Source organism: Gasterosteus aculeatus, chromosome 3 (genome assembly GCF_964276395.1).
Source record: "Gasterosteus aculeatus chromosome 3, fGasAcu3.hap1.1, whole genome shotgun sequence".
Taxonomy (NCBI): domain Eukaryota; kingdom Metazoa; phylum Chordata; class Actinopteri; order Perciformes; family Gasterosteidae; genus Gasterosteus; species Gasterosteus aculeatus.
In genome coordinates this window covers 10,906,027-10,933,054 of record NC_135690.1, presented here as the reverse complement: position 1 = coordinate 10,933,054, position 27,028 = coordinate 10,906,027, and the positions used below count along the sequence as shown (strand labels likewise).

The window sequence follows — 27,028 nt, the reverse complement described above, 5'->3', positions numbered from 1 at the left end:
AATAAACCAAACACGGATGGTCAACTTCTTTGTGTATAAGGATGCAAAGCCAGTTTGGGTGTGTTCAATGTCCAGGCTATACGCTGTAGTTTTTCAGTAATCATAAATTCAAATAATCTTAAGCGATATTCTCATACCTTTTTTAATTGTTTGATTCCCTTCAAACTTGTAATTACGTTAAACAGATCAATGGCTAAATGTAGAAGTTCTGGTGACTGTAATCCCTTTTCCTTAAAACATGTCAGTCACATTTCAACTTATAACGTTGCGCAGCACATTTGTCGTTATGTTCAATCTTCACACCAGTTTTGACAGAAAAAAACATCACATCAGCACAAAATAGTTGTTTGAGTAAGACAGTACGATAACAGTGTGGTACTGATGGGTCTGAGGAACAAGAGACACATTGACAGAGCTTTGCACACCTCAACTTGACCTGATATGTGATCCAGGAAACTTTGTTCTGTGAGATCCTTGGTGACTTCAAAGCAGGGCAGGTTGTTGGCAGCCCTCCACTCAGGTTTATCAGGATCAGAGCCTCGGGTTTGTGAACACGGCTTACTGCATTTCAAAAAGGATGATGGGGTCATCATTAATGTCCTGACTTGCACCTGCGCTGTCCTTGTCCTGTAACGTCAAGTCGAAATGTCTGTCATGAAAAAATGGCAATAGAAGTTTACGCTGTCAGATGAACAAATACTTACTTTATATATCTGAAATGTCTTTCAGATAAAGCCCGTAAAATGAGTTCAAATGATGCAGCGTCGACTCAGATGTCCTCCTTTGAAAGTGAAGGTCCTGTTCTGAAAGTATCACTTATGTAAACATGCATGAATCGTCCCAATTTAAAAAAAACGGCTGTTGGAAGAGGCACTGCCGGTTGGGTTGGAAGTGATTTTGCATATTTGACATACTGTTGTGTAGGATAGTCAATATTAGGAGTCCCCTGTTCCAGCCGGTTGCCAAGGCAACGCGGTAGTTCAGTACACGGTCGTGGGGCGCGTGTCAGAAGGAAATATTTCGGTGGTATTTCTGTATGCTGCTTGTAACCTACGACACTCTGCGGCCATTCACCAAACAAGTCACCGAGAAAACCCTTTGCTTTGTGTGGCCGACGGCCCCGTGGTGACGTCACCCCCCACGCACTACGCACGCCGCAGACGCATAAAGTCCGAGGAAGAACCCGGAAACGCAGTTCGAGTACGTGCGGAAACTTGACGGTGACTTCGGTCAGTCGCTCTGATTTTCATCTCACCGTCAACCTCGGACACCGGCTGACATCTTTACGGTAAACCTTTTATTTGAATGTGGTGGTTCTGTGAGTTTTCTAGTCCGACATCGGGAACCTGTTGGTGTGACGTAATGAGGTCGCAGGTATCCGTATTTGACCTTTTGCCTTAATTGATCCGGGCTCAACGCTACACGCTTTAACGTCGTCCTTTGTCCTGTTCGTCAACATTCAAATACTAACTTCAAGTGTAACGTTATTTATGAGTGAAAAGCTAAAATGCTAAAAAAAAAAATGATTTACTTGCATGCAAAAACTCAAACTGATTCTGCTTTTTTTAAAATTCCTTCTCTCTCCAGATTGCAGGATGGTTGTGCTTTCTAAAGAGTATGGATATGTGGTGTTGACTGGCGTTGCCAGTATGGTGATGCTTGGACATCTGGCCATAAAAGTTGGCAAAGCCCGCAAGAAGTACAACGTACAGGTGAGCAGAATTTCTGGTGTTAAAAAGTTTAAAATATATGCAATGCCCTCATACTGTTTCAAGAACTGGACAACTTCCAGTCTGCTAACATGGTTTTATGCTCGCGTTGTGTCTTCTTCTGTGGCTCGCGTAAAGCAATTTGCATCGCCTAAACAAATAAACTTGTCTTAACTTGCAGTATCCTCAGATGTACAGTGACGACCCAGAAACTGGAAACATTTTTAACTGTATCCAGCGTGGACACCAAAACGCGTAAGTATGAGCTTAAATATGACCTGGCAACTTGGATGGTACTTCCAAGACCGTCCGTGCCCGAGCTCTCACAACTCCCTGTAACAATGGAAAACGTGTTAAAGTTGACATGCTTTTGTAACCTTTCACCAGCATGGAGTCCTATCCCGCCTTTCTTTTCTGCCTGGCAGTTGGTGGTATGCACAGTCCTGTAAGTTGACTCATTGAACCTTTAACACCAGCGTACCACCACGTGCATACAACCTTTTAGCTAATGAAGCACACAATTTGAGGCCCAATGCAGTCGTTTTCAGCTACTATAACGATATCTTCAAGCTTTTAGTAAAGAAATTTCTTCTTTTATTAAAAAATATATATTTTTAAATTAAAAATCCTAAATGAATGTTCCATTTTCTGTGCTCTTCGCCACCTGGTCATAACAGCGTCTTACCAGTGCACTTGGAGTCGTATGGATCCTAGGGAGAGAGGTGTACGCACATGGGTACGCCACAGGAGGTAAGAACGTTTGATAGCCAGTGTTCCATTTTCTGCTTTTGTAGCGTACAGCAGGTTGGAAATGTTCTAATTAATTATTTTTAAATCAGATCCTGCTAAGAGAAGTTGGGGGGGATTTGGGACCGTGGCTCTGATGGGGATGATTCTGTCCACGGCCTCCTTCGGCCGCACCCTGCTTGGCTGGACGGGACCACGGATGAATCCCTTCCGCGTGGGCGGCTGTTGATGGCAATGAAGTGCTCAGGCTGTGCTCTCCTTGTCATTTACTCTATTAATCTAAGCCACTACATAACCTGTGTACTTTGCAGCATATGTGCAAACCCCGGAGAAATTTAACATTCAAATCCAGGTGAATACAATGCTCTCACTGGACCGGTTCTCCAGGTGTACATCAAAATGTTTAGACAAAACATTGCTGCTGCTGCTAAAATGAAAAAAACAAAAAAAACGTTTTAATGTTTATCTTTTATTTTGGTATCTTTTGTCTTGTACTGGAAAATGAGGTTTGTCTGGTCAAACAAATTATATTAAACCGTAGTCATACATTTTTCTTGTCTGGTGTTGAATGACTATTGGTTTTTTTTTCAAAAGCAGTCTTTGTTTAAGGGAGCGGCTTTCTTCTAATCTGAGTAATTGTTCAAAGTCCACATTGCTTGTCGAGGCGAGTTGATTTGTATCCCTGCGAAGCTAACCACCAACTGCAAAAGAAAATACGAAGCAGTGAGCTGCGGTACCATTATTTCTGATTTATTAAAACAGGAAATCTCAATTTCTTGCATATTACATTATACATCACTTGGCACTTAACAGTAAAGTACACACTTTACATAAACTGTAGTACAGTTTAGTTCCAGCTTTGCATGATGCTCCAGCTAATAAATCTCCTCAGCGACACTTTTCTCCACTTAAAAGCATTTGAACAAACCCCTTGTGCAGAAACAAAGCTCCATAAATATATATTTTACAGCTCATTTAACAATAATGCGTTTTACTTTTACAACTCGCTCCTGGTGAAAGTGCACATCTAGTGTCGCGATGTCTCTTCTCCGTGTGCATTGGTGGATTAAACATTCGTTGAAAACATAACCAGATTCGTTTTAAAGACTGAAATTAGACCACGATGAGTTCCATATTCCTTGGCTACAACATAAACGTATCGGTTTAAATATACTCAACACATCTCCAGCTAGTATTAAAAGAGTTCGAAAATATCCAATGCAAATTGAGCGCAACCGATCCAAATACGTACTAATCGGTCAAAGTGTGCCGCTAACTAAGACAATGGGACACGAAACCGCAAGAGCGTTTGTCTACAAGGCAAACCCTGCTGAATTATTTGGAAACTCAAAGCACCTGAATCATATCAATCATAAATGTTCTGTAACCCTCGCCGCTTTGAAAGAAAATCTAATTGGGTGTTTTTAGACTGAAATATACACAACAGCCACCCTGTGTATCTGGAAGGTTTCCCCGTGTATTCAGACCAACTTAAAGGGCTCCGGGGGGCAAATTTCAGACAGTGGCTGATTCGAATTGTCAAAATTGAATTAATTTTATTTCTGTGTGCTCTCTTCATTTATTTCTTAAGCAGTAACAAATCATCTGATTTTCTCACGTCAGATCCCACCCACAGGTGTTACCCTTTATCCTGGCAGCAAAATGTATCCAGATGGACAAAGTAGTTAATGAGATAAGGCCCTATTTTTCATGGGTATGCCATTTATTAGCAGTTTTCCATGTACAAATTGAGGTAAGTTGAATAATAAAATTGAGCAACTGAACGAGGTTTGGCTATGACGGGAACATCTTTTTCCAAAGATATGGCTTTTGATTTGTACACTAAGACCTCATCTTTAAGACAACACGATCAACCTGGCAGTTTGGTGTGAAAGTGCACTTCAATCATATTTGGTCACCTAGGGGATCCTTATTTATATTCCATTATTTTAACCATGTGGGAACTTGCCCACGAGTGTGGGTCTTGCTGTCTTATTTCTTGCTGGATAACCTGAGGGTCTCAGCAATTGCGAGGTCTTCATGCATCCGTGATCCACATTACCTCAGAAGTCCCCTAGGGGGCCCCTGTGACCATTCAAGCCATATTTGGTTGCTATGCAATCAAGGGGAGTGAGTCAGGGTTGCAGAGGCACAAGCTAATAGTCTCCACTGAGCGGAAGATATCTGGAAATTCAAAGGGAATGTGTGAAAAAAGTGCTTCTGAAACCTCGCCTGTAAAATACTTTTTGGATCCTTCTCACGGAATCAAGGATAAATATGTTTTTTTTTTATCACTGTCCCGAAATCCATCTGCATAGATGCAGCTGCATCTCTATTCTGAGATCCATACTGGTCTTCCTTTGGTGTCTTTGGGTGACTGAGGCTCTGTCCATCAGTAGGTGTACCTGGACAGGGGCGTGTCCTCCATCAAATCATCCTGGGAAAGAGGATTATGTTAATATTTTGACAAGTACAGTTACAAATTACTAGGTACCCTCAGCTCAACAGTTTGTTAAAGCACTTTCTGACCTTTAATATATTATTTGCTAAACAAGTACGATCGTGAAGCATAAGGGATTACGAGAATAAATGTCATATTTAACAAATAACAGATTTTTCATATTTGTTGTTTTTTTCCCATTAAAATGCCTCCTTGCATGAGGTCACAGATTTTCATAAAGTATTCAAAAGTTTCTGTTTTGTGTCTAATTAGCGACACCGATGAGCTACACGAGAGGCATCCAAGACTAAGGAGACAGAAAAGCTATTATATATATATATATATATATATATATATATATATATATATATATATATATTTCACAGCAGAGTAATTTAATGGGGCAATTCCCTTAAGTTTTTTCACAAAAAAATAACTGCACACAATACAAAAAACGTGAAGCTCATTCATCAACACAAAGACGGCTTAACTCTAAGGACAATCCTCGTGAAAGGACGGGTCAAGTTCCCAAAACCCCAGATTCTACATTCACCAAATTACAGCTGTAGTTTTTCTTTAGATCCTCATTGCCTGGTAAACACTGCGCCTCTACGCCCCCAGTTTGTTACAGAAATGAAAGCCCATTTTCCCTCAGAACAAGTCAACTTTGGGGGTCGGGGGGGGCGGTTTAAGTGCCTCTTAACTACAACCTTACTGTGTTGTGTATTTATCTCACCATGGGTAGATCCTGAAGCCGGTGAAACTCCGGGTGGTTTGTCCGCTGGCGGAACTTGAGGAAGAGGATGACGAAGACGATCGCCGTGGTGACGATGAACACTGACAGCAGGCCGGCCAGCAGGGGATCTAGAGGGGAGCTTGAGCGGGGGCCCTTGAGGTCTGAATGACACACAAACGCACAATCCTGAGAACCAAAATACTGACACATTTGTAAGCTGCAGCACGAATGACTACTCATCGCCTTACCTTCGTCTCCCACGTTGAGCTCAGACGGGACCTCCTGGTAGGTTTGCCCGGCAGCACCCCGGCCCGGGGCGGAGGTCACAGGACGTCCCGCGGTGGTCGGCTGGGCGGAGGATCTGGTCCAGGATTCAGAGGCGTGAGCTGTGGAGCTCGTATCCTGCTGTGTGTGTGCTGGCAGAGATGGAGAGGTGCTGAGGGGATCCACGGTCACGATGGCTCCGCCGTCAGTAGTGGAGACGCGCGGTGGGGGGGTGGTGCTCCGTCCGGGCGGTGCAGAGGAAAGGTTGTCTGCGGGGGGATGTGAAGCGTTGTATCAATTCAAAACAGCACGAATTATTCTTCAAAAGAAACAAAGCGCATAAACTGCAGAATGACGCAACTCCACAATAAAAAGTCATCACTCCCTCTGACAATAAAACGATACCTCGTTATTGTTGTTTTTATTTTCATGCATAAAATAACTTTCCAGTTTTGCGATGGCTGACAGACAAAATAACAGGTCTGCAACAAAGCGCCAAACGCTTTGACATGTAATATCAAAAACATGTATTTTTATCTTTTCACTTTTAATAAACTCAATTTTGGAGAGAGAAGACATGAGTTTTGAAAATTTACATTCCATGCAACAATTGATTGGTCGTATAACTAAAGTTTGGATAGAACGAAGACATAAGCATGTCTCCTGTGGGCAGAGCACCATGCAGCACGACAGGCAGAGGGTCATTGTGCGTTTTTTAAGTGACAAAGCTACTTGAAGTAACCAGCCGTGCAATGTTTATCTTTTTAAAAAGAGTGATACACGGTTCCCCGCGGCCGCCAACACAGCGGTGATGACAGCAGCCAATGAGGAGACAGGAGTGTGGACAGGACGGCGTTCTGGCATTTTGTCCGTCATTTCTGTGGGGGTGAAAGAGGCGACGCGGCATCAACGGAGAGAGTTATTTATATCTGATCTATAAAAGGGAATCGCTCGGGTTGAGGTTGCGACACACGCTCTGAATCAAATAGTCAGTGTCAGGGGTCAGGAGGAATATGCTCCAGGGTGCTGCTGCCAGTGAGCCTGAGGAGGGCCTCCGGGCTTAAATGTGTGGGATTGTTTATTTGAAGAATCTGGACAAAGTAAACAGACCGGACTGGAAAATACGATAAGCGCAATTATAGAATTATGGCCGATGATGGCAGTCCTTGGATGCTTTTAAAGAGAGGCAGCACACAAACAATGCGTGCAGGGTTTGTCTTGAATACCTGAAGGGGACGTCATGGCGGCGGGTACATTTGTGCGTGGTGACGTAACCGCTGGGGTCTGCGTTCCACGTGCGGCCTTTGTCGCCGCCTCTGAGTGGACTGTTGCTTTTGTCTTTGTGGTGGATTCAGTGGAAGCTTCATCGGCACCGTGAGTCCACTGTGAGACCTCAGCGTGGGGATCCTCTGTCGGGTCAGGAGACGCTGAGCGTCCAGCATGACTCGGGAAGCCAGCCGGGGTGAGGACAGCAGGCAACGCACTGTACTGACCTGTGGGATAAAAGGGATTAGAACATGTTGGAATCTGTATAAATGTGTAAACTGCTTGATTACTCATTGCAGCTAAAACTCAAAAATAATCCAAAGAGTAGATCAGAGGTCTCATCCAATTAATTGTCTATATTTAACTCTCAAATGTCCGCTATTGACTAATTGATAAATTAGCTAATTGAATTTGGAGTGTTATTCATTTGGTGCTGCTCTATTTAACTTGGTATGAAAATGGCGCATTGAAGGAGAAAGAAACGCTCATCTTCTTGAACAAAATAATCAAAATGATCTGCTGCGGGAGACATCAACGTGATAATTTAACATCATCTAATTCACGTTAATTTGCAAACCGCCCGCAGCGCTGTCTGAACTTCCCAAACGATCGATGGACGCGTCGAGAGCATCATGTGGGAATCGATAAGGGTTCCAACCCGCCTCAGCAGGACACACACACACACACACACACACACACACACACACACACACACACACACACAGTGCGATGCCAACTTACCTCTTGTCAGCGATGAGCCGGTAAGCACGACCAACACGCAAAACGCCGAATTCATCTCAGGGCGCGTCTCCTCCTCCGCCTGCAGATCGCATAAACACGCGCAGCACAGCGAGCTCCTCGCAGCGACTCCGCTTCCTTGTTCTGGGCTCGTTTCCGTTACGTGATGTGACAGGGCGCATCATCCGTGCTAAAAATACCCGGAGGGAGTCGGGCAGAAGGGAAAGCATGGGGTGGGGCCGCCTGTGTGCCATAGGCGGCACGCAGAGGGGGTTGGAGGAGAGACGGGATGAGACGCGATGAGCGTCACGCGTCACCGGCCTCACCGCCAATTCACGCACCGCTCTGCGGCTCCTTTGCGTTTCTTGCGGTAAACGCCTCACCCCCTTAAATAAACATTCTTTCCGAGATGCACCGGCTTAAAGTGGCGGTTGCTCCGCGGCTCCTATCAGACGCCGGTGCGTCAGAGGCGCGCAGTTGTCTGCGTCAGAAGCGCCGCGCTGTCGAGCGCCGTCGCGTTGGACGCGCGCGAGTTTTGCCGTGTTCGCGCTCGTCGTAGGCGCTCGTGGGCTGCGGGGTTATTTGCAGGGATTAAGCGGCGATTGGCGAGCAGGCGTCGGTGTTTGCCGGTGGTAATGTGAGACAACAACTTTCCAGCCCCCCTCAGAGGTCAGTGTGTCGTCATGCCCGAGCGCACGGCCCACATGGGTACTGTGTGGACAGCTGAGTGACCCGCTGCGTCCTCGGCGTGTGAGCAGCGTCTCCTCGTTTTAAATCACTGCTTTTTAAATTTTTTTTATATACATTCAGGCTTTAATTTCTGTGGGATTTTCAACGGCAGCAGGGAGACACCTTCATGTTGCGCCAGATGGAGCCTGCAGCCAACCCGGGAGACAGCCAGGTGGAGTTGGAGCTAACGGTGCAGAATGTGGAGTCGGTAAGTTCCAACAATCAGTCACTGAATGCTTGTTAATTAAACTGCTGGGGGGGGGGCTTCCTACAGGTGCAGCTTCTGTGCTACCATTCAGATCAGGAGAGGTCACTTGAATTTGTCATAGGAAAAAGTTGCAGCAGCATTGTCCCATATTTAAATGGGTATGCGTTGTATTTCAATAACTACTACTACTACTACTTTGAACAATTTCAAACAGAGTCTGGTTAATTGTAGTTCACCAAAGGAAGGTTGGACGCACTGGACATTTTGTAACATGATGCCAGCTATAAGCATATGCTGTCCTAATAATAACTAACACCATGTGCCTTGGATTATTCGCTATGACAACACATTTCTTACTCCATTCAAACCATTGGACATCCAGCACGCATGATCATCAATGATTGTTGTTAATGCAGCGATTTGATTACCAACCCAAATGCATTTATTGTCATTACTGTATCAGGAGAATGGGGATAAATAATGATTGATGTGTTTTTATGATGTTTTTTACACTCAGGTATTGCATTATCTGATATTACGAATTTACTTGCGCTTCTGGTGTTTCTTTTGTATATGTTCATCTGTTCTTCTCTAAAGGCTCTCTACCAGCTGTACTTTGACCCGGTCATGGAGCGTAAGAATGTGGCCCAGAAGTGGCTGACCGAGGCCCAGGCCTCCTCACAGGCATGGCAGTTCTGCTGGGCACTGCTTGGCCCCGACAAGGTGTGTGGCTTTGACAAGTAAACATTTTGAATATATCCACAGCACCTATTTCCTCCATTACATCGAGTCTGTCTCCTTTGCAGCTCCCGGAGGTTCAGTTTTTTGGCGCCAGCACTCTCCATACCAAGATCTCCCATCACTGGAACGATCTCCCCGCCGACCAGCATGACAGCCTGAGGATGCAGCTCCTTTCCCACGTCCTGCACTTCTCCTCGGGCCCCAAAATGGTGCTAACCAGGCTGTGTGTCGCCCTGGCCTCTATGGCTCTTAACTTAATTCCACAGGTTTGGCCCCAACCAGTGGCTGACATGGTGAGAGCCTTCCAACCGCTGAAACCTGACTCTGAAGGCGCCTCTGAGGCCCCCCGGGACCCTCAAGCGCACTGCCTCGCTCTGCTGGAGCTCCTCACCGTACTTCCAGAGGAGTTCCAGAGCGGCCGGCTGGCTCAAGCTCGGCGTACCCAGCTGAAGGGGGCCCTGGTTGGGGAGTGGGCGGTGGTGTGTCCCTTGCTGCGTCAGCTGCTGCAAAGTCAGGACTCCTCCAACCAGGCGAAGGAGAAGGTACTGCGCTGCTTATCCAGCTGGGTGGGGCTGGATGTGCCGTTAGGGGAGAGTCACGAGCTGGTCCAGGACTGTTTCAGTGCTCTGTCCAACCCAGAGCTGTTCGACACGGCGGTGGAGACGATAGTCAGTGCCATCTCGCAGCCTGACAGTCAAAGGTGAGAAACACACCTCTTCAGAAATCCCCTGAAGGCCACGGTTAAATATTCAGGCGTGTGAATCACAACCTGGTTGTGCAGGTACATTGATGCTCTGGTGACCTTGACGCCTCTGGTGCTGGGTCTCCATGACCAGCTGAAAAGAGCGGCTCAGGATGGGGACATGGAGACCTCGCACGGTATCTGTCGTATCGCTGTTGCTATGGGGGAAACACACTCCAGGTACACACAACTGCACACACACCCGTCTTTTACCTGGCATCGGTAAATGGAGTTCTTTCTTTAATTGGTTCAATGTTTGTGTATGCCAGGGTTTTGTTGGAGCAGGTGGAGCACTGGCAAGAGTATCTGGCTTTGGTTAACATGATTCTTTTCTGTACCGGCATCGCCGGGCACTATCCAGTCAGTGAGACCAGCAGCTCCCTCACACTCACCTTCTGGTACACTCTGCAGGTACGGCGAAATAAGACAAGATAAATGCATGTAAACAATCCAAGAAATGATAAGACAACAAACTTTCTTTCTAATAATTGCACATTCAGGATGACATCTTGTCATTCGAGGAGGATAAGCAGGCAGTTTACCTGCAGGTCTACAGGCCGGTTTACTTCCAACTGGTAGACGTACTACTACATAAATCCCACTATCCCTCCGAGGAGGAGTATGCCTCCTGGTCTCCCGATGACAAGGAGCAGTTCCGAATTTATAGGTAAAACACAGAACTAAAGGAAGTTCTTCAGGATTTCCAGTGCTGGATTTTACATACTTTTCTCCATGTCTCTTTTGCATTTCAGAGTAGATATTTCTGACACTCTGATGTACGTGTATGAAATGCTGGGGGCAGAGCTGCTCAGTAGCCTCTATGACAGGCTGGGCAGACAGCTGATGGACCCCCAACAGTCAGCAGTCTGGCAGGTAAAGTCATTTATCACTGTCTCCCATTCCATGCATCTACTATACTAAACACCAGCATTTTCCTCTTCTAATTTGGCTCTCTGTGTTCAGGACACAGAGGCTCTGTTATTTGGCTTCCAGTCCATAGCAGAGACGATAGACGTGAACTACTCCGACGTTATCCCTGGTCTCATTGGTCTCATTCCCAGAATCAACATCAGCAACGTCATGCTGGCTGACACTGTCATGTACACCATAGGTACATAACCTACATGTGGCTTGATTTATATTACAACATCATTACAACCAGGATTATTAATCAGCATGGATGTACATTTCTGCCGTCAGCTAACGAGCCACTAACAACTCACCCCTGTTGGACAGGATCCTTGGCCGAGTGGCTGGCTGATCACCCGGTGATGATAGCTGGCATATTACCCATGGTGCTTCAGGGCCTTGGAAAGCCGGAGCTGTCTGTGTCCAGTGTGTCCACACTGAAGAGGATCTGCAGAGAGTGTAGACACGACCTCGCCCCCTACGCTCCGGATATCCTGACCACGTCACAGGTCCGACTTAAAGAGAATACTCAAAATAGATGATTACTGCCCTCCTATTAACACCCGTGATCCTCTGCAGGATGTACTGGTTAAAGAAATCCATAAGGTGAGTAAACTGCCTTCAATATTCACCAGTTCTGTCCCACTCAGTGAACACAAATGCACCACCAAGCGTCTCTCTGGACACATTGTGTCCGTGATGTGTGTGTGTGCGCGCGTGTGTGTGTGCAGAGCAGCCAGTGCATGTGGTTGATGCAGGCTCTGGGCTTCCTCCTGTCCGCCCTGCCAGTGGAGGAGATCCTGGGACGACTTCACTCTCTCATCACCCCTCACGTCCAGCGGCTGGATACACTGGCCCAGCAGGAGGTACATCCAAAAAACATTTACAGAACTCTACGAATAGGAAAATAATACCTGGAGCGGTAGAAGTGGTTTACAATCCCTCCAATAGTACGTGCTTGACTGCAATACAATTTTTAAGTCAGAAATTATACGTTGAACTGCAAAAATAAAAGATCAAATGAAAGTGTGTTTTCAAATGCAATTTGAGTATTTTGATGTATTTTTACAGAACTAGTCCCGTATTTGTTAATAATACCAGATCAATTAGAAATGAGTCCTCTTTATTTTCAAATTGCAATTGAAAAATCATATCCTCATTCTATCTTTAGTTTCAGTCACCTGACATGTGAGTGTATGTACTGTAATGATTTAAATTAACGATTAATTTAGTTTTTTCTAAAGTTATTGCAATAAACAAAATGTAATCTAAATAATTAGATCAATTTAAAATATCTACAATGCATACAAAATTAAATGCACTTGACTGAGTTGGGAGCTGGTCTGAAATCTCTGTTGACAGAGACACAGATAATACCGGCATCTTTGTCCTGCAGCACCTTTGCAGCTTTTGAACACAACTTCTCCTGCAATTTTCAGTGAAATAGCTTTTGACTCACTAACGCTGTCATATTTGACAATGTCTTTCCCTCAGTCGTCACTGTCTTCACGTCTACAAATCAAACCTGTGCTCTTTGTCTCCCTTCACAGCCTGATCCTACAAACAAACAGTCTATCATTCACATCCTGGGGATGCTGTCCAGTCTCTTCACTACTCTGGACATCAACAGACAAGCAGACAGCTTAGAGGGAGCGTCCAGCCCAAGACTCACTCCCACACAAAGCATGCAGAATCCAGTGAGTTAAGCGCTAGGAAATGGCGTAACTATGGATACGGGTTTGCTCCATAAACATAGATCATACCAGCAGCTGTATCTGAATAATATAACAAAAAACCTCAGCCGACCCTCGTGTTAAAACCCAACATGCTTATAATGTATAATGAAATATACACTCAAATATACATATATATCTTTTTAGGTTGTTGTTGTTCTACAGCAAGTGTTCACATTGATCCAGAACATCTTCAGCAAGTGGCTTGATGACTCAGACGTAGTTGAGGTAGGAGGGTTTTTCACTGCTTACATAAATATGTGCATGTTAAATGTCTGTGTGTGTGTGTGAATGATTTATAGATGGACGTTTACGGACTCACAGCTCTCTCTCTCTCTTTCTCTCTCCAGGCAGTGTGCGGGGTATTTGAAAAGTCAGTTCGAACCCTCCTACATGATTTCGGGCCCATGGTGGCTCAGCTGAGTGAGATGCTGGGGCAGATCTTTTGTGCCTTCCCACAAGCCTCAGCGCTGGATCTGGCGCGGCAGGTACGCCCCCACAGATCAGGGCATGAATAAAAAGCATTATCCCTTCAAACTGTAATTCTGACTTCTAATGATAATCCTACATCCTTCTTTCTCCCGTGTTTTTTAGATGGTTCACATATTTGCCGGAGAGGAACATCACATCGCTAACATTAAAAGCCTTATTGAGGTGTTGACTTCTGCCACACTCACTATATTTCAGCAAGGTAATAAAAACCTGGAATTAATTACAATTTACTTTAAGAAATTGTTTTGTATTTTCTCATCTTATATTTATTTCACAGGTCCACGAGATCATCCCGATATTGCGGAATCATTTATGAACCTTCATGCTCAGGTGGGTTGCATATATTTGTCCATTGTTATGCACACTTGGAGCTCACAGGCAGCTCTGGATACTTACTTTGTGCTCCATTTAGATTCTCAAAAGGAAACCTGACATGTACCTGTCTGACCAGTTGGATGTCAAAAGGCTGTTTTACTCCGGTGAGTAATGCTACAAGTACTAAAATATTATAGGCCTACTCCCATGGAAATACTACTTTAAGCAAAGTAACAAATGCCAGGAACTATAATGCTAATTTTAACCAAACCCTATATGTGGCACATGAACACAAATATTTTGAGCATCATTTCCGGGGTGTCACCTCTATGAACGTGGATCTTCAGCGGCCGCAGACACGCCTGCAGCTTCTTCTCTGCTGCAGCTGCTGATTGGTCATTATTTTCCTGCAATTTTATCACAAATTTTCCGTATGCGTGCTTTGATTCTGTAAACGGATGTGTGTTCAAATGTAGCAAAGTAATATGCTGCATGGAAAAGGAAAATATTTATTATAATAAATAAATCAAATTAATTATATGTGATTACGTGAGCCACATGTTTCATTCCATGCAATCTAAAATGTTGCATTGCTATTTACAAACTACTGTGTTTAACTTCAAGACCAAAGCTCTCTCGATCATTTTTTGTTTTCCATGATCTCAAAATTTTGCAGAAAAAAACAACAACTTTTCATGGTCTATTTTCTTCAGGGATCCTATCTTTGAAGTTCCCAGAAACAGCCACAGTGAAAGCTGCCACACTGTTCTTTGTAAGTTGAGAACAACAGTTGCAAGCTGTAAAAATTTAAAAAAAGATAGCGCTGTTCATTTCATTTCTCTGCACCCGGCAGACCGAGCTGTTGCCTCGCTGTAAAGACATGCCCTTGCTTGGGGAGGTGTTGCAGGAGGACGGCAAGCTGCTGACCGAGACCTTGCTCCAGGTGAGTCAAACACAACTAAGCATGAAAACGTCATCGTTGAATCGCTCATTTGTAAATTCCCCCTCATTAAACCAGAGGATGCGTTTCATCCCTGATGTGAATCACAAATCTGTTTTCTAATGCTCAGGCGGTTGGGGGCGAGTCCCCTCGCAGTCTGTCGGAGCACTTCTCAGAGGTGCTGTTGAGTCTAAACAGACACTGTCCAGCTCTGCTGTCCCAGTGGCTGAAAGAAGCACTGCAGGTCCCGGGGTTCCCCTCCGCCCAGGTCTCCGCAGAGCAGAAACACACCTTCCGTCAGCAGCTTCTCAGGTAATTATATACTTATAAATATATATATAAAACTGCGCTTTTGTTCTCAAAACTCTGCATTCAGTCAAATAACAAGAAAAACGCTGCAACAAAACACCTCGTTCAAGAACACAGAACGACACACAGGCCTCATCACAAGTTCAGTGCTAATCGGTCGCCTCACAGTAACCGAATTCTGGGAATCATCTGTAATCTGTATCTGTTTCTTTTCCTTCCTTTTCTTTCCAGGGAGCAAACCCACAAGCGCCGCGTTAAGGATATCGTGAAGGAGTTTTCTCTGCTCTGTCGGGGCCTGCAGGGATCTGGATACTCAGACTTCTAGACTGAGCTGGTAGAGCTCAAGAGAAAGTAATAAACGAGGATCCAGAATCCTTCTGTTTCAATGATAAAAATCGGTGCCAAATAGCGCCGATCACTTGGGCAGGTGAAGCTGGACAACAAAAACTATACCGAACCAACCAAAGCAAAAACACAGATTTGGTGTACTGTAGAATGAGAGGACTGCCGTGCAACATGTTCATCACCAAATACCTCTGCTAGTAGGAGAAAGTCCTCACTCCATCAGACACAATGTAAGACACCAATAAACAGTTCATTTTTTGCAGCTGCATGATCAACTGTGTGCGTATTCACTTATTTATTATTTCTCTTCCCTTGTATGCTGTTTGAAGATCATATCGACACATTATCAAAATATAGACCCCCCCCCCCTCCTCCACCAGTCCTCCTCATCTTCTTTGACATTATTATCTTACATAGCTTATGACATGTATACTTCCGCTAATATATATACATCACTTACACAACAGAAAAAGATATCAATGATGACTTTAAGCAGACAATATGTCCTGACAATAGACTGCTTGTTTTTTTGTTTTTTAATCAGTGACTTCACTGTGAGGGATGGCAGTTGTTGGAAGTTGGGATTGCATCCTCAGTAGAAAACTCGGACGGCCCTATTGGTGGTTGGTGCACCGAGATGAGAGAGAACTCTCAGCGATAGTCTATAAGTGCCGCTGCTGACTCTGCATTTCACCAACAGTTCTGGAGTCCAAACCGGGTCTGTTCACTATCGTATTCTTGTGAAGAGGTTCAGCACTGACTTTGATTCCTGGAAATAAAAAGGGGAAAGTCCAAACATTACAATACGTCTGATTGTCCCTGAATCCACAGTTCAGTTCAGGGACTTGATTAGATGCTCAAATAAAAACACAAAGAGGCCCCTGGCATTTCTAGAGATCTGCAATTAGACAATCACCTCGCTCACTCAACGTGAAGAAAGCATTCTTTTAAGATGACAAATGACAAAATCGCAATCGACTTAAATCAAAAAGACGGTTTAGTGAACTAACTGTCTAAGTGGGGGCGGCTCCAGCTATGTGTGGACTGTGTACCTTGGTGCAGCGTGTCTTACTGAAGACGTTCCAGAAACGTAGCGTCTCGTCCCCGGCTCCTGTAACGATGGCCTCCCCATCCGGTGACACAGCCTGAGAAGGGAGGACCAACAGAGAGGAGCCGGTGACACGGTGAACATTTTAAACTTGAATTCCTTGTATGGACGCAGGTTCAGAGCACAGACAGGCAGAGAGGCTGTGCTTTAGGGGCGAGCCTGATCCCTGCAGCCATAAACAAGCGTGAGCGCCCACGGCCGTCTAACATTGTGTGTTGTGACTGTTGCCCCGTTGCATACATTACTGTTGAACGTGCACAGTGCTGTGCAGAGGAATTTAAAGCTGATTTGTATTATATTGCAGTTACATGTGTGTACATCTAGTTGGTACTCCAGTTACAGTGTCCCTGAACCCGCTTGGTCTTTCGTTTAAATCGGCAGTCTTACCAGGTACAGCACTCTGTAAGAGTGTCCAGTCAACTTGGCCACCTGTGTTAGTGACGGATACTTCCACACCAGGACCTGGTTCTGAGAGTAGCCGTGAGTGCTCACCTGTACACAGAGAGGGAGAAATCGGCTAAAGAATGTATACACGTCCAATTGGTAATATATCATAAAGAGGCAACTATCAGAAAACACCCACTAGAGCTCAGTCCTACTATACAGTTGAATCAGCACTTTCTGTACCAAGAAAGACTGAACATTAAACAGTAGCTTGTTATTGCAAAGATACTGCATTGAATCATATGGGATTGTACAAACATGCATAAATATATGTACAAATATTGGCCAGTATATTAATGGGTCAAAATAACTTAAGTAAAAATGAAACAAACCTGTTATTATGTGGCTAGACACTGTAACATGTTGGTTTTGTGTAACACATTTTTAACGTGGTAATAACATTTTACATGGGGTCGGGCTGTTATTTCTCTCCGAGATGTGATCCTAGTATTGCATTACAATAATTGGTTACCATGGACACCATTTAAAAAAATATTTAAAAACATTTCATTAACCACGGCACGTTTCTTAGTCTCAGTCCTCACCAGCTCGTTGGCGTGTTTGGACCACGCCAGGTTGCAGACCTGCGAGCCAGTGTCCGTGCTCTGCAGCGCCTGACCCGTCAGAGTGTTCCAGAAGCGCAGGCAGCGGTCGGCGGTGCCGCCCCCCGACGCCAGCAGCCCGTGTTGGTGGGGGGACCAGGCGATGGCCTTCACTGCCGCCAGGTGGTCGCTGTACTGCTGCACGGGGAGAAGGCTGGAGCTGTTCCACACCAACAGCTGGGCAGGGGACCACAAGGAGGGGGGGTTAACCCTGTTCACTGTGCCCGACCACAGTTTGAAAAGTATCTCACCTTGTTGTCGTTGCCTCCGGACGCCAAGTGCTGGTGGTCGGGGGACCATTTGAGACCGCACACTTCTTGCCTGTGACCCTGCAGCCTGCGCTCAGCTGATGGGGAGGTCCTGACATCCCGCTGTAAGATCACTCTGTCCCGACTCCCCGACGACAGCTGCTCGCCGTTCCATGCCAGGGCACCTTGACAACACAAAGGGTGGGGACGGAGGGGGGTCACATTTCATCTGCAATCCATCCGGTGTTTCTTATATGGTAATAACACGTTTTCTCGTGCAAAAAAAGCGGGAAAATTCAGTTTTGGGCTATTAACAAAAAAAGAATAGTAAAAAGTAAAAGCGGTAAAGCGCAAAAAAAAATCAAATCAAAAATGGGGGAGGGGGGGGTTCTCTTTTATGTTTGCTAAAAGGACACTCGAACTGAGTTTAATCAGCAGTTGGTGATCCCGCTTTTCTGCAGCTATGACTGACCTACACGTGCTGAGTGACCCTCCAGGCTGGTAAGCTTCCTCCCTCCTGCTGCGTCCCAGATCTGAACGTAACCCTTATGGGTTCCGACAGCAACAAGACTCCCCTAATAAGACCAGAGCCAAAGTCAAACACACTGTTATCTTTCCCATTATTTCTTCACTTGGAGCATTTTTCGCGTATACTCCTCGCTTTAAATAAGCAGCAGTAATAATGTGCTGCGGCTGCTCACCCGCTCATTCCAGCAAACTGACGTAACCGAGTCTCCATCCACGGAAAGGTCACATAACCTCGTCACCTGTTTGGACACAAAAAACATCACATCTAAATCTAAGATGAAGCAGATCAGGTGCAGATTTGTATTTCTTCCCTTTTAGATTGAGAAGAAATTCTATCATAAAACGCAAGCTGTATATAAATGTATTTTAGGTCAGTCCTCCGACCTGGCTGGTGCAGGCACTCCACAGGTAGACGCAGGCTCCCAGACCCACACTGAGCAAGTTGCCCGCTGACCAGTCTACCAGGTTGAGGTAGAAGTCATCCTGCAGCTCCGGAGCATCCAGCACTTTGAAGGGGATCTTGGAGATCTTACGCGGTGGTTTGCGAGGGGACCGGAGCAGCTTGTGGCTACGGAAACATCGAGGAAGGAACAGCGTGACCCACATTATCTGACAGCCTTGTTTAAAAGCACCGTGGCTGCTCAGTGTGCAGCGCGTGACATACTCGTCATACCTCTTGTTACTAAGCGGAGAAAGGGAGTAAGGGGAGACTTCATTATCGCTATCGAAAGGCACTCTCTTAGTGTGGACAGCGTACTGCAGGGAACAGACACACAAAGCGGAATTGTATTCAGGGACTTTGTAGGAGCTATTGAGGAAGTTATATTTCTTCGTTTTTTTCACGACTCTTACCCTAAAAAGGCTGTGAGAGTCTTGAGAGCGGACAGAGGGACGCCGGTCGTCAGTGTGAGTGTCTGGCACGCTCTCTATCCCCGCCCCCAGTAACTCATTCCTCAAAAGAGCAGCGTATGCCACAGCATCTGGAGGGGTGGCAGTGGAAAACGGTGATGGAGACACACAATGGTGGAGAGATATCGCTCAGAACCCCACCCAAAAAACAGCAGCAGACAGACCGGTAAAAATGTCTGACCTTTGCTTGAATCCGAAGTGGCATCCTTTACTTTATGGGTCTGATTTGGGGAGCGGCAGTTCTCCTGCATAGAGAAAAGCAACAGTACGTCCATTTTTAAATTTTTTATCATACATGTGTTTTTGTGGCGCAGCGCTAAAAGGCTGCTTACATTAGCGTAGTGGAAGTTGATGCTCCAGTTGCTTCCGGCTCGTGTGGGAATGAAGCGGTCCCCTGACCTAATGCTCACGGGACTGCAAGTAGCACTTCCACACTGCAGTGGAGAAAGAGAGAGCAGGGTCGTTACTATCTTTAAATATAGCTTAGCATTACTCGCGCCCCACTAAATTGTGTTTAATATGTATGCAAACAACCAGGTACCACACACACAAACACACACACACACACACACACACACACACACACAGGATGATGCACTACTGAGATGAACCAGCATCCTCAACCATGAAAGGATTTCCCATCATTCCCTGCGCCTGACCTTTGACAGGCGGGCCTCTGTCGGCAGGTTCTGGTGGTTGATTTGCCTCAGCAGCCGTCTCTCGTACTCTTGGTCCATCTCCTCAGGGACCGACGGGCAGCAAAGGCCCCCTTTCCTGCCCTCCCCGCCCGCCTCTTTAAACCTCCGCTCCCTCCCGGTGAGGAAACCCACCCTGGATTCCCATCTCTGTGGGGGGGAAACAACAAAAACAATCAGGTTGACGTGAATTCACATGGATACCACAAGCAGCCGGATGCACACATACCGAACGGCCCGGTCAGCACGGTGTGTGTACGCGTGTGTCAGGTGACTGCGGTCATGTGGACCGCATTTCAAAATGAAATGTGCCTCTATTTAAGGTGTTACGGTAAAAGGGCTTACAGCCTTAAAGGCACTAATCGCCTATTTGTAAAGTGTCACATCCCAATCTTTGAACTGTCTTTAAACCAGATCCAAAAATAGTAACACTCTGCTTTCACTTGATCCCAATTCATGTTGACCTCCTCCTCAGATATGCTCATGTACATTTCCATGAAATATTAATAATAATAATGTATAGTTTGTGAGAAAAGTAAAGATGAAATCAGTAACAATGACATGATATTCGTCTTTTCTCAGTCTTTGAGTCAGTCTTTAAATCAGATCGAACATTAGTAACACTCTGCTTTTCACTTTCATCCTAGTTCATGTTGAGGATGGTCTCCAATTCATGGAGGGAGATCTCCGCAAACGTCGGTTTGCTGGTCGGGAGGTGCACAAAGTTGTGGAGGAAAATACGGGACAAATGTGTCCGCGATGAAAAGCAACAGTGGCGATGCACGGGGCAATAAAGTCTATGATAAATAAACAAACCAACAACTTCCACACACAAAGACGTGACTCTCTATGACAATACTGACAATACTACGTTTTCCCTTGTGGACCAACGTAGCTATTACACATTTTGCTGTGAGACTGGGTTGTGAATACAACTCTTAATTTCCTTTTATATAGTACGCCTAGTTCAGCGACATTCGAAATAAATATCTTAACACTGACCTGCAGTATTTTCAAAGCGTGTGACATTTATTTTTAGGTTCAATCAAAGTTCAGAATTTGCAAACATCTGTGATGATCCTGCATCACAGATGAATGTTTCCGTCCATTTAGAGTTCAGTAGACAGTGGACAGGTCAAAGGTGTGCTGCTCAGCGTAAATCGTCCTCCAGGTCCTGTGGAAGAAATACTCTCCACACCTCGGAATCAGATCCTGCTTGGTGCAATGGTGTCAGTATTTTTTCAGTAACATTTCTAATGTCTATTTTTCGTACTGCATGTGTTGATATTTTCCATCCTATTGTTATTTGCTGTTATTTTGAAGTGATCTTTAACGAATATCTGGCACAATCATTTATTTGGGGATTAATAAAGTTCAATTTTATCTTCAGTTTTACGCACTGCTCCTTTTTTATCTGCATCCAAACTCCGGCCATCCGTTACTGTAGGTCAGAAGGTGCCTGCAGATCACGTGACCTGCCGTTGGAATGGTGGAAACAACAACAACAACAAATGTATCTGACTTAAAACAGATGAAACCACAACCCATTTTCCAGCGACACGAGTCACACACACGTTGTTCGCATTGATTCGGTAGACTGCCGTGTCTCCCCCAGGTTTACTACGTCATGGGGGAGAGAGGTGGGGGTCGCACCCCTGTTTATAATGATGGGAAACACTGAACTGGCAGCGGTCGGTTATCAAACATTGGCCAAATATCCAAATATCCTTGATTTCTCTGCTCTCGACTCCGAAACGGTCAAAAATCCTAGAAGAACCAGACAACTGCAAGCAGTGATGTCTTTTACTGGAATGGTTTCCATAGCAACGGTTCCTCAGCAACGGAATCCATTGCAGCCATGGCAACTGCTTTGATCTCAATGACATCATCAATGACATCATCAATGACTTCATCAATGACATCATCGTCAAAGTGTTTATAAGCAGCTTTTGGAACCCAATTTGTTCACTGCCTTTCAAGTCGAGCTAGCAAGCAGTTGGTTTCTTGTGAGTATACAAGTTATCAGCCGGATTTGTCTTTCACGACCACGAAACGTATTTTAAAACAACAGTCCATTCTTATACCAGCACAAAGTATTATTCATACAATGTATCTGGGAAACAGACAGAAATATGGAGCTGGAGCCCCTCGGTGCGGCTCAGGCCCTCCACCGAAAACATTCAATCGGAATCAGGCACTCAAACGTGCCAACGATGACGTCTACTATCTGACCCAACGGGTGACATTCCTCGAGACCTGTGAGAGGGATTTTGAGATTGAGAGGAACAGTTTTTGCCTTGTCATCAAAAATAAGAAACTGGAAATCACGCAACTGGAGAGCAGTCTGGAGATCGCCAACGACAGGATCAAGATCCTGGAGAGTCAGCAGATGTCCACGGCTGAAACCAACAACAGCCGAGAGATGCCGCCCGAAAACTTCCACCTGCTGGAGCGTCTGAGAGTACAGGAGGAAAAGATGGCTGAAGCCCAGCTCATCAGTCACCAGGAGAAGGAGAGGATGGTTCAAGAGTATGAGGCCAAACTTTCTGACCAAATTCTCCAGAACCTTAATCTCTTCAAGAAGAACGAGGGTTTGTCTCTGGGGCTCACAGAGTCCACAGAGCCCCTCGTCAGCAACGAGAGCTGGAAACAAAAGTACGAGGATCTGGAGAAAAAGACTACCCAAGACCTCGCCCTACAACAAGAGGCGATGGAAGCCCTTCAGGTAAAGTACCAGGAGATGGCCAACGAGGTGGAGAATCTGATGCTCAAGAAGTTCAGTGCAACCCTGGACGTCAACAAAGAGAAGGAAAGCCTCTCACATAAGCTGAGAGAGACTCAACAACAGCTCATCAGCGAGGAAGAGAAATTCAAAGATCTGGAAACAAGGATCTGCAATCAACTGAAGTGCAAACAAGACAGAATAGCAGGACTGTTCTCCGACAACATTGCTCTGCACAAGGAGTTGAACACGCAGTTGTCCAACTACCAACAGTTGGAGGAAGAATACAAACAGCTAAAGCACTGGAGGGATGGTATGCCTGAGCAACAAGAGAAGGACGTACCCCTCATTGTCAACCTACTCGAAGAGATGGACGTGATAACTGAAGAACATCAGATTGTGATCAGAAATGTGAAACAGTTGCAGGACGAAAACACACTCCTTGAAAACATCTGTCTGGACTTGAAGAAGAAGAAGAGGGGCATCTTCGGAAGAAGGATGCAAGACAGACAGACGGAGATGGACAAGATGAAGCGCAAAATGCAGGACCAGGAGACTAAGAGGTCCGAAAAAGAAGAGAAGAAGAGCCGTAAGATCCTCCAGGGCTGAACATCGCAGACTGAACACCAGTAGAAACACATCACTTATACATTATACACATAGTCACACACATAACCATAAGTACACATAGATGTACACATAAATACACATACACATAGTCACACACATAAATACACATACACATAGTCACACACATAAATACACATACACATAGTCACACACATAAACATAAGTACACATAGATGTACACATAAATACACATACACATAGTCATACACATAAATACACATACACATAGTCATACACATAAATACACATACACATAGTCACACACATAAATACACATACACATAGTCACACACATAAACATAAGTACACATAGATGTACACATAAATACACATACACATAGTCATACACATAAATACACATACACATAGTCATACACATAAATACACATACACATAGTCACACACATAAATACACATACACATAGTCACACACATAAACATAAGTACACATAGATGTACACATAAATACACATACACATAGTCATACACATACAAATAAATACACATACACATAGTCATACACATACAAATAAATACACATACACATAGTCATACACATACAAATAAAAACAAATAAATACACATACTCATAGTCATACACATAAATACACATAGTCATCTCCTCCATGAACCGCCACCTTAACGTGGTGGAGGAGTTTGAGTGGCTCAGTGACCCTGTGAGTAGTGTTGTCCAACCAGCTTCAGGCGAGAGTCCAGACTAAGAGCGGTTCAACAACCTAAACTGACTGCTGGGAGGGTTAGAGGGGATTTCCTATTAAGGCTGGCGCATGCTTCTGCGTCTGCGTCGACGCACTCGTTTCAATTCATGGTTCTAAAAGTCTTGACCGCCCGAACAACAGGTGGAGTAACGTGTTTTTGTTGAAGACTACCTAGAGAGTCACGTCTTTGTGTGTGGAAGTTGTTGGTTAGTTTATTTATCATAGACTTTATTGCCCCGTGCATCGCCACTGCTGCTTTTCATCGCGGACACATTTGTCCCGTATTTTCCTCCACAACTTTGTGCACCTCTCGACCAGCAAACCGCCGTTTGCGGAGATCTCCCTCCGTGAATCCAACCCACTTCTACAACCCGCCAATGACGGCTTGAAAAAGCGGCCATATTTACGCATATCTTCTGACAAAAGCTCTTTAATCTGATCCGTTCTCTCGTAAACATTCTTCCTTTTAATAATGGCGGTATCGGGCTATGAAAACAGAAATATGAGTCTCACAGCAAAATGTGTAATAGCTATGTTGGTCCTCAAGGGAAAACGTAATATTGTCACAATTTGCCCCCCAAATTGTGATTGTTTTCATAGCACAATACCGCCATTATTAAAACGACTGTTTATCTATTTATCTGTTTATCTGTCTATATATATATATATATATATATATATATATATATATATATATATATATATATATATATATATATATATATACATATATATATATATATATATATATATATATATATATACATATATATATATATATACATATATATATATATACATATATATATATATATATATATATATATATATATATATATATATATATATATATATATAGACCTGCTCATGTAAATTTCCATGAAATATTACAGTATAGTTTCTGAGAAAATTTAAGGCAAAGTTAGTGAAAATGACATGTATAGAATATTCTATTCGATACGGCGCGTAGGCATATAAAGAGACAAAGAACATAAGAAATACTGAATGCGGATTTAATTACTGCACAAAGTGCAAATCCCATCATTGTTCTTAATCTGTGTCAGCTGTGCTTTTTGGATCTGCAGGCAGTCTGCATGGAACCACCGGCTGCAACTGTCACACTAAATCCGGAAAAGGAAAAGTTTATTAATTCATTTGAGAAAGATAGACCTTACTTCAAACATGAATTCACCATCAAATAAAATTGTGTTCAAATTTGAATTTTTTTTTTTATACAAATCTGACAATCTATAGTACCGATTGTAAAATGTTATTTTAATTGACAGACAATCAACTTTACAAACCCAAATAACGTAGGTAGGCAGAGTACGGACATATCAATGTGTTACTACAGATGATAGCAAATGTTCCACAATACGGAAATTGAAGCCTCTGTTTTACGTTTTTATTTCATTTGAAATTAGACACATATTCCTTGATTTTTAATCTGACCCTGGATTGCAAACTTTCTTACATACCACAACATTTCAATCACTGATGGGTGCAACATGTGTACAGGACATTGGAAACATATCATGTTCATTTTATGTTTACCCAGTTGTCCCCGTTAAATTAGGAAAAGTCATAAAGAAATTATGTTAATTATCTATTTAGAGACATTAAACATTGAATGGGGTCAAATTGACCTTAAAAGTAATAGGAGGGTTAAATACATTTTCTATTAAATGAAATGAAATTGAAGGTGATGTGTACCTTCACCATGTCTTCCTCCATCTGGGCCTTCTGTTTGTGTGTATGTGAAATTACAATATAACCTTTTAACCCTTAGTCCATACTGCTCCTATTAAATACATCCACAGTATTGTGAATGCAAATTGTAAACTACAGATTTATTTAGAATATCTAAATAGCCAAATCTCAATAATGAATGTATGATTAAACCTTAATAAATGTTTTATAGATCAGGGATTAGATTTTTACTTTACAACATTATTAGTATTTGACGAAAAATATAGACTATAACACATTTTAATGTCAACATGAACTAGGATAAAGCGAAAGCAGAGTCTTGGTTGGATTTGGTTTAAAGACAGTTCAAAGATTGAGAAAAGACAAATATCATGCTATATTAACTGATTTTCATCTTTACTTTTCTCAAAACCTATAAAGTAATATGAAATATTTTTTTGGAATTCGTTTAAAGACCGTTCAAGGATTGAGAAAAGACGAATATCATATCATCTTTACTACTACTACTATTTACTCAACTATTCAGTAATATTTCATGGAAATGTACACGAGCATATAGGAGGTCAATGTGAACTGGGATCAAGTGAAAGCAGAGTGTTACTATTTTTGGATCTGGTTTAAAGACAGTACAAAGATTGGGATATGACACTTTACAAAAGGCTGGAAGCCCTTTTACCGTAACACCTTAAATAGAGGCACGTTTCATTTTGAAATGCGGTCCACATGACCGCAGTTGTCAGGTGCGACGGTGCTGTCGGTGTACGAGGGGTTTAAAGGGCCGAGTCTTCGTCTGCGGTGCGGCGAGACGTCGGCGTTAAATCGCTCGACGCTCGACAGCCGCGTTCGTTGTCATGGCATCGTGCCTTCGCGAGCAACGCAACGGCCGGCCGACGGCAAGCCGGTCGCTCTCTTACCCGACCGACGCGGAGGCTCAGGTGACCAAATCAATCGCCATCTTTTCGGGTTGAACGAGGAAAGGAGGCTCTGCAGCGAGGAGGAGGAGGAGGAGGAGGAGAGGGGGGGGGGGAGGCTGTCGTCGCTTTCTTCCAAACAGCGATACATCCAAATGCCCGACGCGACTGATGGTTGTTTATGTTCGTGACGAAAAAAAAAAATGGCGACCTGAATCAGCTGTTGCAGAAAAAGCTCGTTTTGGGATCCGCGCAGTCGACGCAGTGCGCGGCTTGACAGCGAGGCGGCGGTAGGCGCGCGCACTGCGCTCACGGTCGCGCGGCCGTTGTCATGTTGCCACGAGGTGGCGCAAATGCACCGCACGACAATTCACGCTATGTAGCTCGTGGAGGTATTCTTACTGGGGTTTTTTTCTTTGTGCGTAGGCGTCTTTCTGAG

General features: G+C 44.2%; 4 protein-coding genes across 7 annotated transcripts; 2 read left to right on the top strand and 2 right to left on the bottom strand.

Moving 5' to 3' along the window:
* The first annotated feature begins 1,147 nt into the window (after positions 1–1,147).
* mgst3a (microsomal glutathione S-transferase 3a) lies at positions 1,148–3,004 on the top strand. Its single transcript, XM_040170612.2, has 6 exons — positions 1,148–1,288; positions 1,588–1,712; positions 1,891–1,964; positions 2,097–2,154; positions 2,387–2,459; positions 2,549–3,004. The coding sequence occupies exons 2-6, from the start codon at positions 1,596–1,598 to the stop codon at positions 2,683–2,685; spliced, it is 459 nt and encodes a 152-aa protein (XP_040026546.2). The 5' UTR covers positions 1,148–1,288; positions 1,588–1,595; the 3' UTR covers positions 2,686–3,004.
* A 176-nt stretch (positions 3,005–3,180) lies between these two features.
* LOC120815708 (uncharacterized) lies at positions 3,181–8,467 on the bottom strand. The gene is made up of 5 exons (XM_040170611.2): positions 7,904–8,467; positions 7,123–7,389; positions 5,881–6,165; positions 5,633–5,793; positions 3,181–4,893 (listed from the first exon to the last, which is right to left on the bottom strand). The coding sequence occupies exons 1-5, from the start codon at positions 7,956–7,958 to the stop codon at positions 4,849–4,851; spliced, it is 813 nt and encodes a 270-aa protein (XP_040026545.2). The 5' UTR covers positions 7,959–8,467; the 3' UTR covers positions 3,181–4,848.
* Positions 8,113–15,633, top strand: LOC120815702 (importin-13). Of its 4 annotated transcripts, none has more exons than XM_040170600.2 (22): positions 8,113–8,569; positions 8,711–8,837; positions 9,435–9,560; positions 9,644–10,278; positions 10,360–10,500; positions 10,590–10,731; positions 10,821–10,987; positions 11,073–11,193; positions 11,284–11,431; positions 11,557–11,738; positions 11,809–11,835; positions 11,961–12,095; positions 12,780–12,926; positions 13,110–13,190; positions 13,313–13,450; positions 13,557–13,653; positions 13,732–13,784; positions 13,867–13,933; positions 14,483–14,541; positions 14,623–14,712; positions 14,840–15,021; positions 15,250–15,633. In XM_040170600.2, exons 2-22 carry the CDS (start codon positions 8,757–8,759, stop codon positions 15,341–15,343), a joined length of 2,913 nt encoding a protein of 970 aa, XP_040026534.2. In that variant the 5' UTR covers positions 8,113–8,569; positions 8,711–8,756; the 3' UTR covers positions 15,344–15,633. The 4 variants fall into 4 exon arrangements, with proteins under 4 accessions (XP_040026534.2, XP_040026536.2, XP_077955365.1 ...); XM_040170602.2 differs by having other exon boundaries at positions 8,117–8,569; positions 8,742–8,837; XM_078099239.1 differs by having other exon boundaries at positions 8,421–8,569; positions 8,742–8,837; positions 11,521–11,738.
* A 172-nt stretch (positions 15,634–15,805) lies between these two features.
* Positions 15,806–26,940, bottom strand: fzr1b (fizzy/cell division cycle 20 related 1b). Its single transcript, XM_040170608.2, has 14 exons — positions 26,593–26,940; positions 19,862–20,047; positions 19,535–19,636; positions 19,384–19,447; positions 19,146–19,273; positions 18,967–19,049; positions 18,678–18,861; positions 18,467–18,532; positions 18,238–18,340; positions 17,769–17,950; positions 17,461–17,694; positions 16,859–16,963; positions 16,416–16,508; positions 15,806–16,132 (listed from the first exon to the last, which is right to left on the bottom strand). The coding sequence occupies exons 2-14, from the start codon at positions 19,937–19,939 to the stop codon at positions 16,091–16,093; spliced, it is 1,464 nt and encodes a 487-aa protein (XP_040026542.1). The 5' UTR covers positions 19,940–20,047; positions 26,593–26,940; the 3' UTR covers positions 15,806–16,090.
* Between the last annotated feature and the right edge of the window lie 88 nt (positions 26,941–27,028).

What these genes read in the sequence shown, in the direction of transcription:
- fzr1b (XM_040170608.2), bottom strand. Translation starts at nt 19,939, where the DNA reads ATGGACCAAGAGTACGAGAGACGGCTGCTGAGGCAAATCAACCACCAG. An exon ending in CTTACAGAGTGCTGTACCTG is followed by an intron (nt 16,509 to 16,858) that starts GTAAGACTGCCG and finishes CTCCCTTCTCAG; the next exon opens with GCTGTGTCACCGGATGGGGA. An exon ending in GTAAGACACGCTGCACCAAG is followed by an intron (nt 16,133 to 16,415) that starts GTACACAGTCCA and finishes TTTTATTTCCAG; the next exon opens with GAATCAAAGTCAGTGCTGAA.
- LOC120815702 (XM_078099239.1), top strand. Translation starts at nt 8,757, where the DNA reads ATGTTGCGCCAGATGGAGCCTGCAGCCAACCCGGGAGACAGCCAGGTG. An exon ending in CGGTGCAGAATGTGGAGTCG is followed by an intron (nt 8,838 to 9,434) that starts GTAAGTTCCAAC and finishes TCTTCTCTAAAG; the next exon opens with GCTCTCTACCAGCTGTACTT. An exon ending in CGCTGGATCTGGCGCGGCAG is followed by an intron (nt 13,451 to 13,556) that starts GTACGCCCCCAC and finishes CGTGTTTTTTAG; the next exon opens with ATGGTTCACATATTTGCCGG.
- LOC120815708 (XM_040170611.2), bottom strand. Translation starts at nt 7,958, where the DNA reads ATGAATTCGGCGTTTTGCGTGTTGGTCGTGCTTACCGGCTCATCGCTG. An exon ending in CGCCATGACGTCCCCTTCAG is followed by an intron (nt 6,166 to 7,122) that starts GTATTCAAGACA and finishes ATCCCCCCGCAG; the next exon opens with ACAACCTTTCCTCTGCACCG. An exon ending in GCTCAACGTGGGAGACGAAG is followed by an intron (nt 5,794 to 5,880) that starts GTAAGGCGATGA and finishes TGTGTCATTCAG; the next exon opens with ACCTCAAGGGCCCCCGCTCA.
- mgst3a (XM_040170612.2), top strand. Translation starts at nt 1,596, where the DNA reads ATGGTTGTGCTTTCTAAAGAGTATGGATATGTGGTGTTGACTGGCGTT. An exon ending in GCAAGAAGTACAACGTACAG is followed by an intron (nt 1,713 to 1,890) that starts GTGAGCAGAATT and finishes CTTAACTTGCAG; the next exon opens with TATCCTCAGATGTACAGTGA. An exon ending in ACATGGGTACGCCACAGGAG is followed by an intron (nt 2,460 to 2,548) that starts GTAAGAACGTTT and finishes TTTTTAAATCAG; the next exon opens with ATCCTGCTAAGAGAAGTTGG.